Source organism: Bos indicus, chromosome 24, assembly GCF_029378745.1.
Source record: "Bos indicus isolate NIAB-ARS_2022 breed Sahiwal x Tharparkar chromosome 24, NIAB-ARS_B.indTharparkar_mat_pri_1.0, whole genome shotgun sequence".
In the NCBI taxonomy this organism is placed as follows: domain Eukaryota; kingdom Metazoa; phylum Chordata; class Mammalia; order Artiodactyla; family Bovidae; genus Bos; species Bos indicus.
This window is the reverse complement of record NC_091783.1, coordinates 60412115-60428241: the sequence shown is the minus strand read 5'-3', so window position 1 is coordinate 60428241 and position 16127 is coordinate 60412115. Positions and strand designations below refer to the sequence as shown.

The 16127-nt window shown below is 41.2% G+C and overlaps 1 protein-coding gene and 1 long non-coding RNA gene across 2 annotated transcripts in view; one reads left to right on the top strand and one right to left on the bottom strand.

The window, feature by feature from the left end:
• Nucleotides 1–16127, bottom strand: part of CDH20 (cadherin 20) — a 213330-nt gene that overhangs the window by 21624 nt on the left and 175579 nt on the right. The window contains exons 6-7 of the mRNA XM_070779131.1: nt 15581–15768; nt 4958–5211 (exon numbers count right to left, since the gene is read on the bottom strand). Coding sequence (XP_070635232.1) covers nt 4958–5211; nt 15581–15768 — 442 coding nt within the window. The remainder of the gene's footprint in view (nt 1–4957; nt 5212–15580; nt 15769–16127) is intronic.
• The window catches only part of LOC139179505 (uncharacterized), a 195775-nt gene that overhangs the window by 20510 nt on the left and 159138 nt on the right, over nt 1–16127 (top strand). The gene's annotated exons all lie outside the window — the stretch shown is intronic.

The following is a 16127-nucleotide window of genomic DNA, read 5'->3' as shown; positions in this document are numbered from 1 at the left end:
GGTAAAATGTTTGTTTCAGTATATATAAATACATACATATAGTTTATCCCTGTATATATGGGGCTTCCCAGGTGGCACTCGTGAAGAATCTGCCTGCCAGTGCAGGAGACGTAAGAGACATGAGTTGACCCCTGGGTTGGGAAGATCCCTGGAGGAGGGCATGGCAACCCACTCCAGTATTCTTGCCTGGAGAATCCCATGGACAGAGGAGCCTGGCGTGGTATAGTCCATGGGGTCGCAAATAGCTGGACACGACTGAAGTGACTTAGCATGCACATGACTGTGTATATTATTTGGTAAAGCATTTTGTTTCAAGTGTGCATTTTTTCCTGCTGAGACTCAGGATGACTGTTCAGAGAACTGGGAATTAAAAGGTAAGGTGACCACTAAAGGCTGGAGAAGTTGGAATCATTTCAGTTGAAACTCTCCAAGTGTTGGGAAATTTAAATACATGATGCTTTTCTTTGCCTCTGACCCTGTTACTGTAGCCTGGCCCTGCTCTCAGCATCTTACATATATTGTCTCATGTAATCTCCTCAAAAACCTTGTGAGGTAGGTATTATTATCCCTGTTTCACAAGTGAGAAGCCGAAGCATGGAAAGATTAAGACGTTTGTCCAGGGTTGCACGGCTGAGAATCAAACCTAGGCGTATGAAAGCTGGAGGATGGCTTAGGGAAACAAAGCCTTCCCTCTTTTTGAAGATAGATGGAGCCATGATGGCCAACAATTGACTATTTAATAAAGAATAAACATGCCTACCAAGTTCATTTAAAATTAATTGGAGCTTTTTTTTTTTTTTCTTTTTCTGGGTGTAATTAGTGATTTAAAGTCTCCTGGCTCTTTGAAGATTTGAATTTATCTTAGAAAAAAAAAAAAGCAATGGTTGGCTCCTGACAGTCTTTTCTTTCAGCCGCCCCCAACATGAGAAAAGCCAGCCATTCAGCCCACAGAGCCGGAGCCCTGATGGCAGCTCGCCCAGCGGCTGGCTGGCGGACCAGCGAGGCGGGAGGGAGCCTGCGAGGATGCCGCAGCGAGTGTCACAGAGGCGGGGGAGACGGAGGGATGGAACCAACCAACTGACAGGACGCCTGGCGGACCGCCTGCCGATGCTGCGCTGAGCCTCAGTGCGCTGCCCCGAGAGGCTGCGCAGGCCGAGTGGGCCTGAGGCAGTGAGAGCATTCTTTACTCTGAGCGGGACACTGGGCCAATTTTCAGGAGCCAGGAGAACAATTTAAAGGTGTAGATACAGATGGAAAATGAGGAAATCGGGAGACACTGGTGAATTATGCAGGTGGCTTTCCTTTCTCCAGCTAGAATACTCTCACCTGCTGTGGGCCTAACAGGCGTGTCATATCCACACAACACTGCCTTGGGCGAACGAGCTCCCCGCTCGTTTACTTGGCTGAGGACATTCTCTGGATTTAGGAGCGATTTGAAAGTAGAGTTTCATGGACAGGATCCCAAAATCCACATACACACTCCAGGAAAGCACAGAGGGCCGGCTGTTTCCATACCGGCAGAGCCTGTTTCAGTTGCTGAATGGTTCCTGCTTGCTAGAGATTCCTCAAGCATTTATTAAAAATTCAGGTGATCCAGACATATCTTTCACGTATATATAACTAAATCTGGAGACTTGATTTTGGGTTTTATTAGTAAATGATAACAAGCTTATATGCCTGAACACACCATAAACTTTCTAGAAATGAGATTATAAAAGGCCTGATAATGTCATATGTATGCCTATGGCTGATTAATGTTGAAGTTTGGCAGAAACCAACAAAATTCTGTAAAGCAATTATCCTTCAATTAAAAATAAATTTTTAAAAAGTCCTGATAATCTTTTTAAAAAGTCAGTGACCTTTTTATCCATAGCATTTTTAACCTGGGTGATGTGTTAGTTTTTGGATGATTTAATATGTATTTTATTCTTAGGAATATGAACCTCATTTTTGGTAATTAAAATGCAGAAGATAAATTTGATAGCCAAGCAGCATATAACACATTCAAAGTATTTTAAAAGAAAATAACTTTTATAGGAAAAAAGGAGAAAATGAGCAATTTGAGGAAAGATAACAGGAAAGTAATTTGCAGATGGGTTTATTAAGTGACAGCCAGAGATCTGACTTCAGGTGCCTTCTTTCTGAGAATCCAGGATCCCCAGTGTTCTGCTTGGGCCCAGGGACCATACTTTGTTCCTGTGGGACAGTACAGAGCCAGAGACTATCTGGCTGTGTGCATTCTGATCCTTCTTTCCAACTAAAATGCAGAGAGATGATTATCTCCAGTTCTGATAAGTGGAATTCTGTTTTACCTCTGTCCTGGGATGTTAGTCTTCAGCAGACCTGTGGCTGTTGCCTCGCTCGTGCCAGTCTCTCTCTCGAGGCCTAAAGTCAGGACTTACTTGGTGATCCAGTGTTAACACTCCCACACAGAAAGCACAGGTTTGATCCCTGGTCGGGGAAGCTAAGACTCCTGCAGGCCACATGGTGTGGCTCAAAAAAAATAAAGCCCTAGAGCCTTGCCCTAGAATAAGCCCCCTGGTCCCTGCTCCGGGCCTCCCGCCTGTTCACTCCTGGATTCCTCCTGACCAGGCTCTATTGGACTAGACGGGCGCCCACTGCAGATTATCCCGATCCCAGCTGTCCCGCCTTTTCAACAGCTTATCACCTGAAGCAGCATCTTCTGTTAGCCAGACGGGATTCCCTCATACTGTGTACCTCCCTTTGCTCCATGCCTGCAGTGGATCTAGGCCTGCTGGTATTTCTCTTTGCTTCCTAGATATGTGTTGAGATAACGACCTTAGTCCTGGATAATGCATGTTCATGCTAGGGGTGTGTGTGTGTGTGTGTGTGTGTGTGTGTGTGTGTGTGTGTGAATTTCCTTCATTCCTGACTGCTTTCTGTCTCTTGCTTGTCATTTAGTAGAGTGACTCCTGACAAAATCAAATTTCCAGTGCTTACCACTCAGGAGTCTATAGAGTCAGAATCTAGAAAAAAGATGTGGAATTATTCACTGAATATTCTCATTGACTCTTTCAGAAATAGGATCTGAGTTTTTCAACTGTTGTTGTTTTATTTCACACATTTTCCCTCCATAAAGTTTTATTCTCTAAAGTTTTCCCCACAGTTCTCTGATATGAGTAGATCAATCAGAAGATAGATAGGTATTCTTGGCTTTTGATATAAAAGTAATGTTTGTATTACAAATATAAATTTATAGTAGAATTGGTTTCATTTACTTATGTTGTTTTTTGGGGAACAATTTCTTTGGAGGGAATGATGCTGAAGCTGAAACTCCAGTACTTTGGCCACCTCATGCAAAGAGTTGACTCATTGGAGAAAACTCATGCTGGGAGGGATTGGGGGCAGGAGGAGAAGGGGACGACAGAGGTTGAGATGGCTGGATGGCATCACTGACTAAATGGACGTGAGTCTGAGTGAAATCTGGGAGTTGGTGATGGACAGGAAGGCCTGGTGTGCTGCGATTCATGGGGTTGCAAAGAGCCGGACACGACTGAGCGTCTGAACTGAACTGAACTGATGACTTAACTACTTTCTTCCCATCTTATACACTTAAAAAGCTTAAGATTGAACTGTCACTTGTATAAAATTGTCATAACTTATAAAGATTCGTTGCCTACTAAAAATCAAGTATCAGAATTGAAACAAGATAATTTTAGCCATTTTAATGCCTGAAAATGTAAAACGTTTGCTACTTGGTTAGAGGAAGCAGATTTCCCCCACTAAGGTTAATCTCAGGAGAGAACCGTCTTTATTTTCCTTCAAAATGGCACCTGGTGAGGGAAGTAGCAGCTGACAGAAAGGCCTCTGACAAACTGAGGTGTGTTTAAACTGTGCACTCTGTGCCAACGCCTGAGATCCATTTGTGTGGCTTTCGACAATTAAAGTGACAGATGGCCTCAAACAGCCTTGGAACCCTGATCTTTTGTGTCAAGCTTCAGAGGCTTGGCAGTTGCTCTGGAAGGTTGACGTGTCAACCTGTCCACCAGCTGTTTGCTCTTTGGTTCCAGGGTCGATGGGAAGTGGCCATGGCTATAAGAGCAGCTGTCCGCCTGCTCTTGATGGGGAAGCACCTAGGTTGGAATCTTGATGTTCAAAACATACTTGAGAGAGGCTGATCTGTAGGCTTACCATAGACAGTCAGTCTACGAGGCATCAAAGCTGTAGACAACAGTGGGAGTTTCCTATGTCTGTTCTTTCTATAGTATATGGAAATATGTGTTTATGTATGTTATTTTTTCCATTTTTTAAAAAATGTCAAAGGTTCAGAAAACTGAGTGTACAGTGATTGCTGTTATATTCACCACTAAGATTCAACAATTTTTAATGCTTTGATATCCATGTGTCTGTTTGGCAACATCTGGGGTCTTTTTTGGGGGCCTCCCTGATGGCTCAGTGGGTAAAGAATCCGCTTGCAGTACAGGAGACACAGGAGATGTAGCTTTGATCCCGAAGTTGGGAAGATTCCCTGGAGCCTAAGGGAATGGCAGTCCACTCCAGTATACTTGCCTGGAGAATCCCATGGACAGAGGAGCCTGGCGGGCTACAGTCTATGGGATGTGCAAAGAGTCAGACTTTATAGATTATTACAACTCAGGGGATGCTATGGGTTTTTTTTAGCAGGTAGAGGCCAGAGACGCTGCTAAACATTGTAAAATGTATATGATTCCCTACTCAACAAAAAATTATCTACCCCTAAATGTCAATAAGGCCACGACTGAGCACTGAGGAGTGTGTGTATGTGTGTTGCTGAACCAGTTCACAGGGAGTTGTAGTCATAATGATACTTCACTTCTAAATAATATGAAAAGAAAAAAAAAAGGCATTTAGAGAAAAAGTCTCCAGAGATGGAAGAAGCAAAAAGAAAAAGTGCTAGAAAATTAGATTCAAGGGCAGATTCTCGGATATAAGGCAAAGGTGAAATGTGTGGAAAAACCTGATTGAGTTGTTGGTCACGTCCGGGTCCTTGGCAGAGATGGTGTGTATGGTTGTCCCAATCGCCACATCTTCAGGTACCTCCACAAAATAAGAGCCAGGGTCGAACACGGGGGGCTCGTCCACGTCCTCCACACTGATGTGCACCGTGGTCGTGTCTTGAAATGGGCCCAGGTTCAGAAACCGCATCTCGAGGTGAGGGTTGGCGCCCTCCACTTTTAAGGTGTAGCTTTTCTTTCTTTCAAAACTCAGGGGCTGAAAAGTAAGGACAGGAAGACTGCTTAGTTAGGAGCATATATGTCAAGGTTCTAAAGGATGGATGATACTCATGGCTGGCGGGTCGTTTCCCAAATGCATTAAAATGGTGGGAAAGAGGCAAGAGGAAAAATAAGTGAAATTGTTCTTTTGTTCCATGGTTCTTGCAGTTTGAACAATTTGGGTAAAGAAAGCAAAGAGGATGGTAGATGCTTCAGAGATAGTAAAGCAAACCAGCCTGCTGATGAAGAAAGCCACTGCACTCTGGGCAAGGCTGACTTTGACCTGTCTACTGTGTAATCTGCATGGTCATCGTTCGAAAGGCTTGTTCATTTGAAAAGGTGTCATGATAATTAAAAGTGAGTTTGAGTTCTGTTTCAGTATATCCAAGCAACTGAGGCCTAGGCTTTTTTGTTTTTTCCCTTAAAAAAAAAAATCTTAAGTACAGAGACAATAGTGATCTTTTCTAAGGACTATCAGTAAACACCTCATGAAGGTTCTTAGTGCGTTGTGTCAGATCAATATTTGTGTGTTTAGTTTATCATAGACAGTCTCTTAAAAACCTGATCCAGTGCCTCATTTTACACTTAAAGAAACAGATTCAGAGAGCTAGAAGACTGGTCAGAGCTGATGTGGTTGTCCGAGTCAGGGTGGAAAGGCTGTGTAGGACTTTTAGAGTCCTCATTCAGGGCTCATCCACAAAAGTTTAACTTTGTCTAATAAAATCCCATGTCATGACATATAACCTTTTTGGCGCTTCCTTTTTTGAATCTCTCTGTCTCCCTTCAGAATATTTTATGTTAAATACAGCACTTCAAGGCAGAAAGTAGACTTGAATGCTATCTCTTTAAGAATAATCCATTTATGTTTTCTTTTATTAAACTGACAAAAATGTATAAAAGTTTTAAGCAACACTTCAAAATATCATTAATAGTTTTAAGAATCAGGGAAACTCATTTCTATACAATAATTGCAGAGGATAGGAAAGCAGTTCTTAAAGCTTAAAAGTCACATGTCAGCTTAAGTGGTGACTTAGCCTTTTTTTTTTCCATAAAATATGCTGCATGTCAGCACATTTCATGTTAGAAAGAGGCAAGTGCCTATTTAAGCAACTAGTTTGCTTTTGAGAAACAAACAGGAGAAATTGCTTTAACTAAATTTATTATTTTCAAATTCTAACCAAGATGTTTGTTTATTTTGTTGCTCTTGTTGATTCACCACTTGCTCCATATTTACTTAGCACCATAGGTTGTACTCTTTGTTTCTTAGAGTCCACCATTCTCATCTGAACCAAGGAGCCATTCCTACCAGCCTCCTTGGCTCCAGAACTCCTCGTCAAAAGACAGGGTTTTCATAAACAGGAAAGTCTGCCACTCAGGTTTCAGTAAATCTGACGGAATAGATTTACCAATTTATTTATGCTACTCTTTTAAGTCTAAACATCTGTATTTCCTGGTAATTTATTAATACATTGAATTCTTTCAGAATTGTGTCCCTATGTAGAAATAACCCAAAGTGGACACTGATTGTTTATGTTAGGTTTGAGCTAGGCAAAATACGTTGTTCCTGTAATTTTAAGTCATTTTTCTAATTTGGCAAGAATTTCATAAAAATTAAGGTGTAATTTATATACCTTAAAATTCATATTTTTTAGTGTAACGTTTTGAAAGTTTTGAGAAATGTATACAGTCATGTATGTGTTTCCTATGATAATTAAGATACAGAACAGTTCCATCACCCTGTTACCTCCTGACCAATGCTTCTTTGTGGTCAAATCCCACCCCTGGCACCTACTGATCTATTTTGTGTCCCCATTACAAGATTGTCATATATATGCAGTCATTCAGTATGTAGTCTTTTGAGTCTGGTTTCTTTCACTTAACATATGCATTTGAGATGCATCCGTGTCTTTGTGAATGTGGAGTTTGTCCCTTTTATTGTCAAGTAGTATTCCATTATATGGGTTTCCCAGGGGGAGCCAGTGGTAAAGAACCCACCTACCAATGTAGGAGACATAAGAGACCTGGGTCTGATCCCTGGGTTGGGAAGATCCGTTATATGGATGTACCACAATTTATCCATCCTCCAGTGGAGGATGTTGTTTCCAATTTCTGACAGCTATGCATGAAGCCACTATAAACATTTGTAGACAGGTTTTTGTGGAAGCACAGGTTTTCACTTCACTTGGGTAAATACCTTTGAGTGGGATTGTAGGAGTATATGGCAAGTATATTTCTAACTTTATAAGAAACTTCCAAACCAATTTTCAAAGTGGCTGTACCATTTTGCATTCCCGCCAGGAATGTATCAGAGTTCTAGTTGCTCCACGTCCTTGTCGCCATTTGGTTTTGTCAGCCATTTGGTTTTGTCAGTTTTTCTGATGTTAGCATCCTAGTGGGTGTGCGGCGGTATCTCACGGTGGTTTTGATTTGCATTCCCCTAATGCCTAATGATGCTGAGCACCTTTATGTCTTCCTGAAGAGTTCTTTGTGTATTTTATATTACAGTCCTTTATCAGACAGGGATTTGCAAATATTTTTTCTCAATCTGTGATTTGTTTTTTCACTCTTTTATCAGTGATGAGAAGAAACTCTTAATTTTGATAAAATCTCATTTATCACTTTTTATTTTGTAGATTGGGGTTTTGGTGTCATATCTAAGAAATCACCTAACCAGGGTCACAAAGTTTTCTCCTATATTTTCTTCTAGAAATTTTTTAGTTTTAGTTTTTTATATTCAGGTAGATCACCTACATTTATTTTTATAGGTATGAATCAAGGTTCTCTTTTATTTTTTTTTGGTTACACATGTCCAATTTTTCTAGTACTGTCTGTTGAAAGACTACAGTGAGTTTTTAATTATTGTTAAAATTTCTTTTTAAATAGCTTACTTGAAGTGAAGTGAAGTGAAAGTTGCTCAATCCTGTCCAACTCTTTGTGACCCCATGGACTATACAGTCCGTGGAATTCTCCAGGCCAGAATACTGGAGTGGGTAGCTTTTCCCTTCTCCAGGGGATCTTCCCATCCTAAGGATTGAACCCAGGTCTCCCCCATTGCAGGCAGATTCTTTACCAGCTATGCCACAAGGGAAGCCCAAATAAGTTACTTAGTCATTTTTATATTATTTAATGTTATTGTATCCCTTAAGTAATTTTATTGCTTAAGATTTAAAGAAAATGTTGCCTTAATACCTTAAACTTTAAATTGCCCATAATTGATAAATGAGTTTGACATTTCTCTCTTGAAAAGTTTTTGTACTTGTTTTTACATATTTAAATAATAAATAAAAGAGTAGAAATGTCTGAGACCCCTAGTTAAATTCAGGAAATTTCCTAGAGTCGGAGCACATAAAAATGAAGTCATTGTATCCTTGAAAGTTGAGTAATGAAAATTATGTCAGAAAATAGTAATGCAGTCCCCTCAGCGGAATTAATCATTCCCTCTTCTGCCACAGCACTTTGTCTTACTTTCTTTCTGTGTTAGTTGCCTTCATGATACTAGGGCAAAGACTATGATTTAGTCAGATTTTTATTCCCCAGTGCCTGCTGCTGCTGCTAAGTCGCATCAGTCGTGTCCGACTCTGTGCGACCCCATGGACTGCAGCCCACCAGGCTCCTCCATCCATGGGGTTCTCCAGGCAAGAGTACTGGAGTGGGGTACCATTGCCTTCTCTGTCCCCAGTGCCTAGGGAGGGCCTAAAACCCCCAAATGTTGTTATATTGTGTAGTGCAAAAGTTTGTCAATGTATTAACGTGTACTAGTTGAGTAGCGATATATACAGATGTTTTATTGGTATATTTCAGTGATTGAACAATATAAACTTATTCATATTTTGACATTTTGGATATAGAGTTGCTTCTGCAATTGATGGCACCCTGTAGGATTGTAGGATGTAGGAGGCGGGATGTAGGAGGCGGGATGTAGTGGTCAGTGTCTCAGCTGGCTAAACCTGGTCAAAGTCATCAATGCTGTCCTTCATTTGAGTTCTGTGCGTGTTGGTAATACATGTGTTGAATTTTGCTGCCTTCTAAAATGTCTTTAAAAAGATTGCATTATGATTCAACATTGAAACAAAATTTGTTGTGTAGGAAAAATGACATGGAAGCAACAGCACTGGTATTAGTGAAGCAAATACATCTCTGTTTGCAAGAGCTTCTCCGGTGACTACAGACCGAGGAATAAGAAGGCACTGCACCATTAAAACTAGCAGAGTTTTTTTTTTTTTTTTTTTTTTTTATGTGATATCTAAAACAAAGATGAGAATTCATGGCACCTTAGGTTTGATAAAATACAAAAGTTTTCTGCTTTGTGGCCTAAGAGGGGAGTGGACTGGAAACAATTGTTTATTGAATGCTGGAAGATGGCAGACACACTGAAGACATAGATCAAGCTCATACACAGAATAAAGAATATCCTAAAAATTATATATTTCAAGTTATCTTTGAAGCATTTAAATTAAGAGACTGAAAGTCAATTGATTGATTACTTGAAAGCCAAAAAGACCCAAGGTACTGAGTAGTAATCAGTGTGGTTTTATGAAGATCCAATTCTATCAATTCAACTTAATTTCTCTTTTTGAAAAAGTATGTGCTATTTTAGACAAATAATAGGCCTGAGAGAAATAAATCAAAAGCAGAACTTTTGTTTCAATTTTACATGACGTTATTAATGATAAAGTAGGAAGATGGGTGTGGATTGAGCATCTGAGTGACTGTTGTTCCAAAAGTATAGACTGATTAGTCAATAGCCTCCAAAGTATTTATTATATTTGACTTGTCCATCTACTCAACTTATTGACCTCTTTCTTAATTCCATTTTCTGACACCTCATAAGTTCAGAAGAGAAATCCAAGTGACCTTGGCAAAACTGATAAATATTTTGATTAAACATGGATCTAGTTTTAGCAATGACAATGAAAGACAGTGTTCTGTCTTATGAAATTTAATCTTTTCTCCAGGTATGGGAGCTGGAGAAGAGACATTTTGAGATTCCTTTCAGATACAGCCATACCACTGTGATCAATCTCATTATATATAAAATTGTAATAGAATATTTTTTAAATTAATGGCTTACAGTAAGGTCTAAGATATATTCTAGTAATTTGATATAAATTAATAGCATTGTGTTGTTACTAAGGGGGCTTCCCTGGTGGCCGTGCCTGTGATGCAGAAGATGGTGAAGAGTGTGCCTGCAGTGCCGGAGCCCTGGCTTCTGTCCCTCAGTCAGGAAGATACCCTGGAGTAGGAAATTGCAACCCACTCCAATATTCTTGCCTTGGAAATCCATGGACAGAGGAACCTCGTGGGCTACAGTCCATGGGATTGCAAAGAGTTGAATTAAATATTATTTTAAGATATAAAATAAAATTTAAAATATACTGAAACCTCAAAAATTCTTTGATTGCTTAATTTTTTAAAGGTAATTTTTGCCGTAAAGAGACAATAATTATCCAAAACTTTGAACTTTAACCTTGTTGATAGTTACCAGTCATGGTAAGCAATGTATTATTATTTATAACTTGAGGCATGCCACATAGTGGGGACCAGGGATCACACTGTCAACATCCACTGGATCATTGAAAAGCGAGAGAGTTCCAGAAAAACATCTACTTCTGATCTATTGACTATGCCAAAGCCTTTGACTGTGTAGATCACAACAAACTGTGTAAAATTCTTCAAGAGATGGGAATACCAGACCACCTGGCCTGCCTCCTGAGAAATCTGTATGCAGGTCAAGAAGCAACAGTTAGAACTGAACATGGAACAAAAGACTGTTTCTAAACTGGGAAAGGAGTACGTCAAGGCTGTATATTGTCACCCTGCTTATTTAACTTCTATGCGAAATGCTGGGCTGGATGAAGCCCAAGCTGGAATCAAGATTGCCAGGAGAAATATCAATAACCTCAGATACACAGATAACACTATCCTTATGGCAGAAAGTGAAGAAGAACCAAAGAGCCTCTTGATGAAAGTGAAAGAGGAGAGTGAGAAAGCTGGCTTAAAACTCAACATTCAAAAACTAAGATCATGGCATCAAGTCCCATCACTTCATGGCAAATAGATGGGGAAACAATGGAAACAGTGAGAGACTATTTTTGGGGGGCTTCAAAATCACTGCAGTCAGATGGTGGCTAAAGCCATGAAATTAGACACTTGCTCCTTGGAAGAAAAGCTATGATAAACCTAGACAGCATATTAAAAAGCAGAGACATTACTTTGCCAACAAAGGTCCATCTAGTCAAAACTATGGCTTTTCCAGTAGTCCTGTATGGATGTGAGAGTTGGACTATAAAGAAAGCTGAGTGCCGAAGAATTGATGCTTTTGAACTGTGGTGTTGGAGAAGACTCTTGAGAGTCCCTTGGACTGCAAGGAGATCCAACCAGTCCATCATAAAGGAAATCAGTCCTGAATATTCATTGGAAGGACTGATATTGAAGCTGAAACTCCAATATTTTGGCCACTCGATGAAGAACTGACTCATTTGAAAAGATTCTGATGCTGGGAAAGATCGAAGGCAGGAAGAGAAAGGGACGACAGAGGATGAGATGGTTGGATGGCATCACCGACTCGATGAACAGGAGTTTGAGCAAACTCTGGGAGATGGTGAAGGACAGGGAGGCCTGGTGGGCTGCAGTCCATGGGGTCACGAAGAGTCGGACACGACTGAGTGACTGAACTGACTGACATAGTAGGGGGACGTTCTTAATCTTACCATACAGTGACTTTGTATTATTATTTCTAATGACCTTTTATAATTTTTATTAATCCTCAAAGAACATGAGTAAAATAAACTGCAACATTTAAATTACATCCAAATTTATATGATGATCCCAAAATTAATGTCAGCATTTTGCACAGTTTTGAGGTCATTGTGTGCTGGTTACAAAGATTTCTGGTTGGAGGAATGCTGGATATGTCTGTTCTTTTGCTGTACTTGATTACACTTTCAATAAATACAGGACAAACATGAACTCTTCCCTTCGTTCCTTCTAAAGCAGCATTAGCTCTATGGAACAGTATAGAATAAGGTTATTATTAAACGCATTAGCTCATGCCACAGTCTGTTATGATTTCATTGCTTTTGTCAGGGTCATCAGTGATCTCCATGGTCCTAAAGTCTGGGATGGTTTTCAGTGTACTTCGATGTCCTTTAATGGCATTTATCGCAGGCAGTCACTTTATTCTCTTGCAAAGTGTCTCCCTGCCTCCCAGGACACCGCAGTCTCCTGACTTTCCTCTGCTTGCCTGCTCTCCCCTCCTCAGTCTCCTTGCTTGTCTTTGCCCTCCCTGACCTCACCACGTTGGGGTGCCACAGGGCTGACCTCACTGCTCTCTTCTCTAGTGATGCTCAGTCCCTTGGCATATTATTATTATTATTTTTACTTGCTTTTTGACTCTCAAATTTATATTTCTCACTCAGAACTCTTCTCCAAATTCCAGATTCCTAAACCAACAGCGACTATATATCTCCACTTAGGTGTCTAATGGACATTGCAAATGGGACATGCCCAGAACTGAATCCAAATATTTCCCCATCTCACTTAGCGCCAGCTCTATTCGCTTTGTTGCTGAACTGACTCCTCTTTTTCTTCCTAACCGATTGAATGAGGATGTGAAAGAAAAAGAGGAGGACTGTTAGTCCTACTTTCAAAATATATTCAGATTCCGACCACTTCTCACTGCCTCCATTCCCAGTAGCCTAGACCAAGCCATCATCTTCTCTTACTGGATTATCAGTAGCACCCCAGCTGGTCCCCCATTTCCGTTCTTGCCCCTTATGGTCTTTTCCCAACACAGATTACATAGTAATTATTTCATAGTAGAAGTCTGTGATGTCACACACCTGTTAAAATCCTCCGGTTCTCCACGTTAGCCAGCGTCCTTCTATCTGCATACACGGTCCTAACACAGCCCGGCCCCCTGTTCCTTTTCTGACCTCATCTCCTGCTAGTGTCCTTCTCGAACCTTAGAAAGCTCCTTTCTGTTGTTGAAACAAGCCAGGCTGAGTGCCATCTCAGGGTCAGTGCTCTGGCTGGCCCTTTGTCTGGAACTCTTTTACTATGCGTTCCCTCATCCACAGGGCTGCCATTCACGGCTCTCACCGAGAGTCATTTGTGGGGCTCCTAGGATTGTGCATCATCAATCTGCCCAACTCTATGCTGCCACTCTGCCTACTTTTTCTTTTTTATGTATATATTTAGTCATTTGGCTACACCTGGTCCTGGTTATGGCCTACGGGATCTTTGGTTGCAGTACGTGGGATCTAGTTCCCTGACCAGGGATCTCTGGGAACACAGAATCTCAGCCACTGGACAACCAGGGATGTCCCGACTCTGCCCACTTTAAGTCTTTGTATAAATGTCACTTCTATATGAGGCCAATCCCAAGCATGAAATTAAATTTGAAGTCATGTGGACTCATCTGATCTCACGCCTTCCTGCCCAGCACTTACTACTTTCCAATATACTAGTTTATTGACTTACTTGCTGTTTTGATAGTCTTCTTCCCCTTTTAGAATGTAAATTTCAATAAGGTAGAGGTTTTGGTCATTTTATTTACTTTCTACATTAAATGCAGTGCCTGGCACATATGTAGGCACTCAACAAATGTTTATTGAAGAAATAATTGAAGATATCTTGAGTTTTAAAGTGTATTTGAAATAGAAGAAAAGGAAGATTAAACCAATACTTTTTTGAATTAAAGTTTTAACATCCTGATATATTTATTAGGATGTTAAAACTTTAATTTTATTAGGTTCTGTCTTTCAACTGAGTATATACGTATGTGCTTTATGCCACAGAATTGATAGCTTACATTTAGGAAACGTATTAACTTACTATGAAGCAGAGAGTTTCAAGTGGTGACATCACTCAGCAGCTATGCTTGATAAAGCCTTTCCAAGTCTAGTAAGCATCCGTGGGTCTTTACATAGCAATTTAAAAACTCCTGCCTGTTATTTATTGATTAATAATAATAGGATAGTTTGCTTGATCTGATCTGATAGTTTACTGTGGTCAAAATGAGGTTATTTGAATGCAGATATTGGTTAAGTCATTAACATTATTAGAGAATTAAGCTATGACAGGTTTTTTTTTTTTTTTTTTTAAGTGGCTAAGTAGTGAGCTTTTTCATGCTGTTCATGGGGTTCTCAGGGCAAGAATACTGAAGTGGTTTGCCATTCCCTTTTCCAATGGACCACATTTTGTCTTGGGCTCTTGGGCTCCAAAATCACTGCAGATGGTGACTGCAGCCATTAAAGAAGCTTGCTCCTGGGAAGAAAAGCTATGACCAACCTAGACAGCATATTAAAAAGCAGAGACATTACTTTGCCAACAAAGGTCTGTCTAGTCAAACCTATGGCTTTTCCAGTAGTCATGTGTGGATATGAGAGTTGGACTATAAAGAAAGCTGAGTGCCGAAGAATTGATGCCTTTGAACTGTGGTGTTGGAGAAGACTCTTGAGAGTCCCTTGGACTGCAAGGACATCCAACCAGTCTATCCTAAAGGAGATCAGTCCTGAATATTCACTGGAAGGACTGATGCAGAAGCTGGAACTCCAATATTTTGGCCACCTGATAAAACACTGACTCATTTGAAAAGACCCTGATGCTGGGAAAGATTGAGGGCAGGAGGAGAAGGGGATGACGGAGGATGAGATGGTTGGATGGCATCACTGACTCAATGGACATCAGTTTGGGTAAACTCCAGGACAGGGAGGCCTGACGTGCTGCAGTCCATGGGGTCGCAAACAGCTGGACATGACTGAGCGACTGAACTGAACTGAAGGGTACCCTTCCTGTAAAATGATGACATAGCCAGTGTTTACATGTGAACCAAAGGAGTAAGGGGTTTTCTCTGTTGTTGTTTTGTCTGTGTTTTTGGCCTTGATGTGCAGCACACAGGATCTGAGTTCCCTGAACAGGGATTGAACCCGCACACCTTGCCCTGGGGTTTCCTGGGTGGTGCTAGTGGTAAAGAACCTGCCTGCCAATGCAGGAGACACAGGAGATGCAGGTGGATCGATCCCTGAGTTGGGAAGATCCCCTGGAGAAGGAAATGGCATCCCAGGCAAGTGTTCTTGCTGGGCTAATCCCATGGACAGAGGGAGCCTGGGGGGTTACAGTCTGCGGGGGTCGCAAAGAGTTGGGCACAACTGAGCAACTGAGCCGGCACATGCCCTTGCCTTGTAAGTTGGAGTCTTAACCATTGGACTGCCAGGAAAGTCTAAGAGGTTTTTTTTTCTTAATGATAGGAAAGTGTTTATCAGAGGATTTAAAGCAATGCTATTAATAATATAACAGTCCTTACTAATATTGCACACACGCTCAAAGCCTTCCCTGAAATGACTTGGAAGAAGGAGCTCGGTTACCTTCTTCACGGTTATGATGCCCACTTGGAAGTTGGGATCCGTGTTGATGTCGAATGCGTCCGCCCCGTCCCCATCCACGATCGTGTACTTCATCTCTGCGTTGATTCCTTCATCCAGGTCCTTGGCAAACACCCTCCCTACAGTCGAGCTAACCGGAGCTGATTCCAACACACTCATCTGGTAATGTTCTGTGAAGAAGTCAGAACATGCAGTTTTTATAACCTGTCACTACACAAAAAAAACGCCTCCCCCGTATCACATCACATCCGCCAGGCTGTGCAAAACATCTTTTTCATCATCCTAAGTTAAAACTTGAGTTCTACCAATGAAAAAACAGATCCAAAGGGCTAAGCAGACGTTATTGGGTCATCGCCCGCACTGGATGTCGGATGAGGAGGGGCCAAGATACGTCGATCAGGATCCCAGGAGTAGGACAGGACGAAAGCGAAAGTATGCTCACCTCAGTGAATGCACCTCCGGGGTGGTAGGGAGCGCCCTGCTTTCCGGCCTTTCAGTCCCCCCTGATGCACTGGTCCCCCGGTGTTAA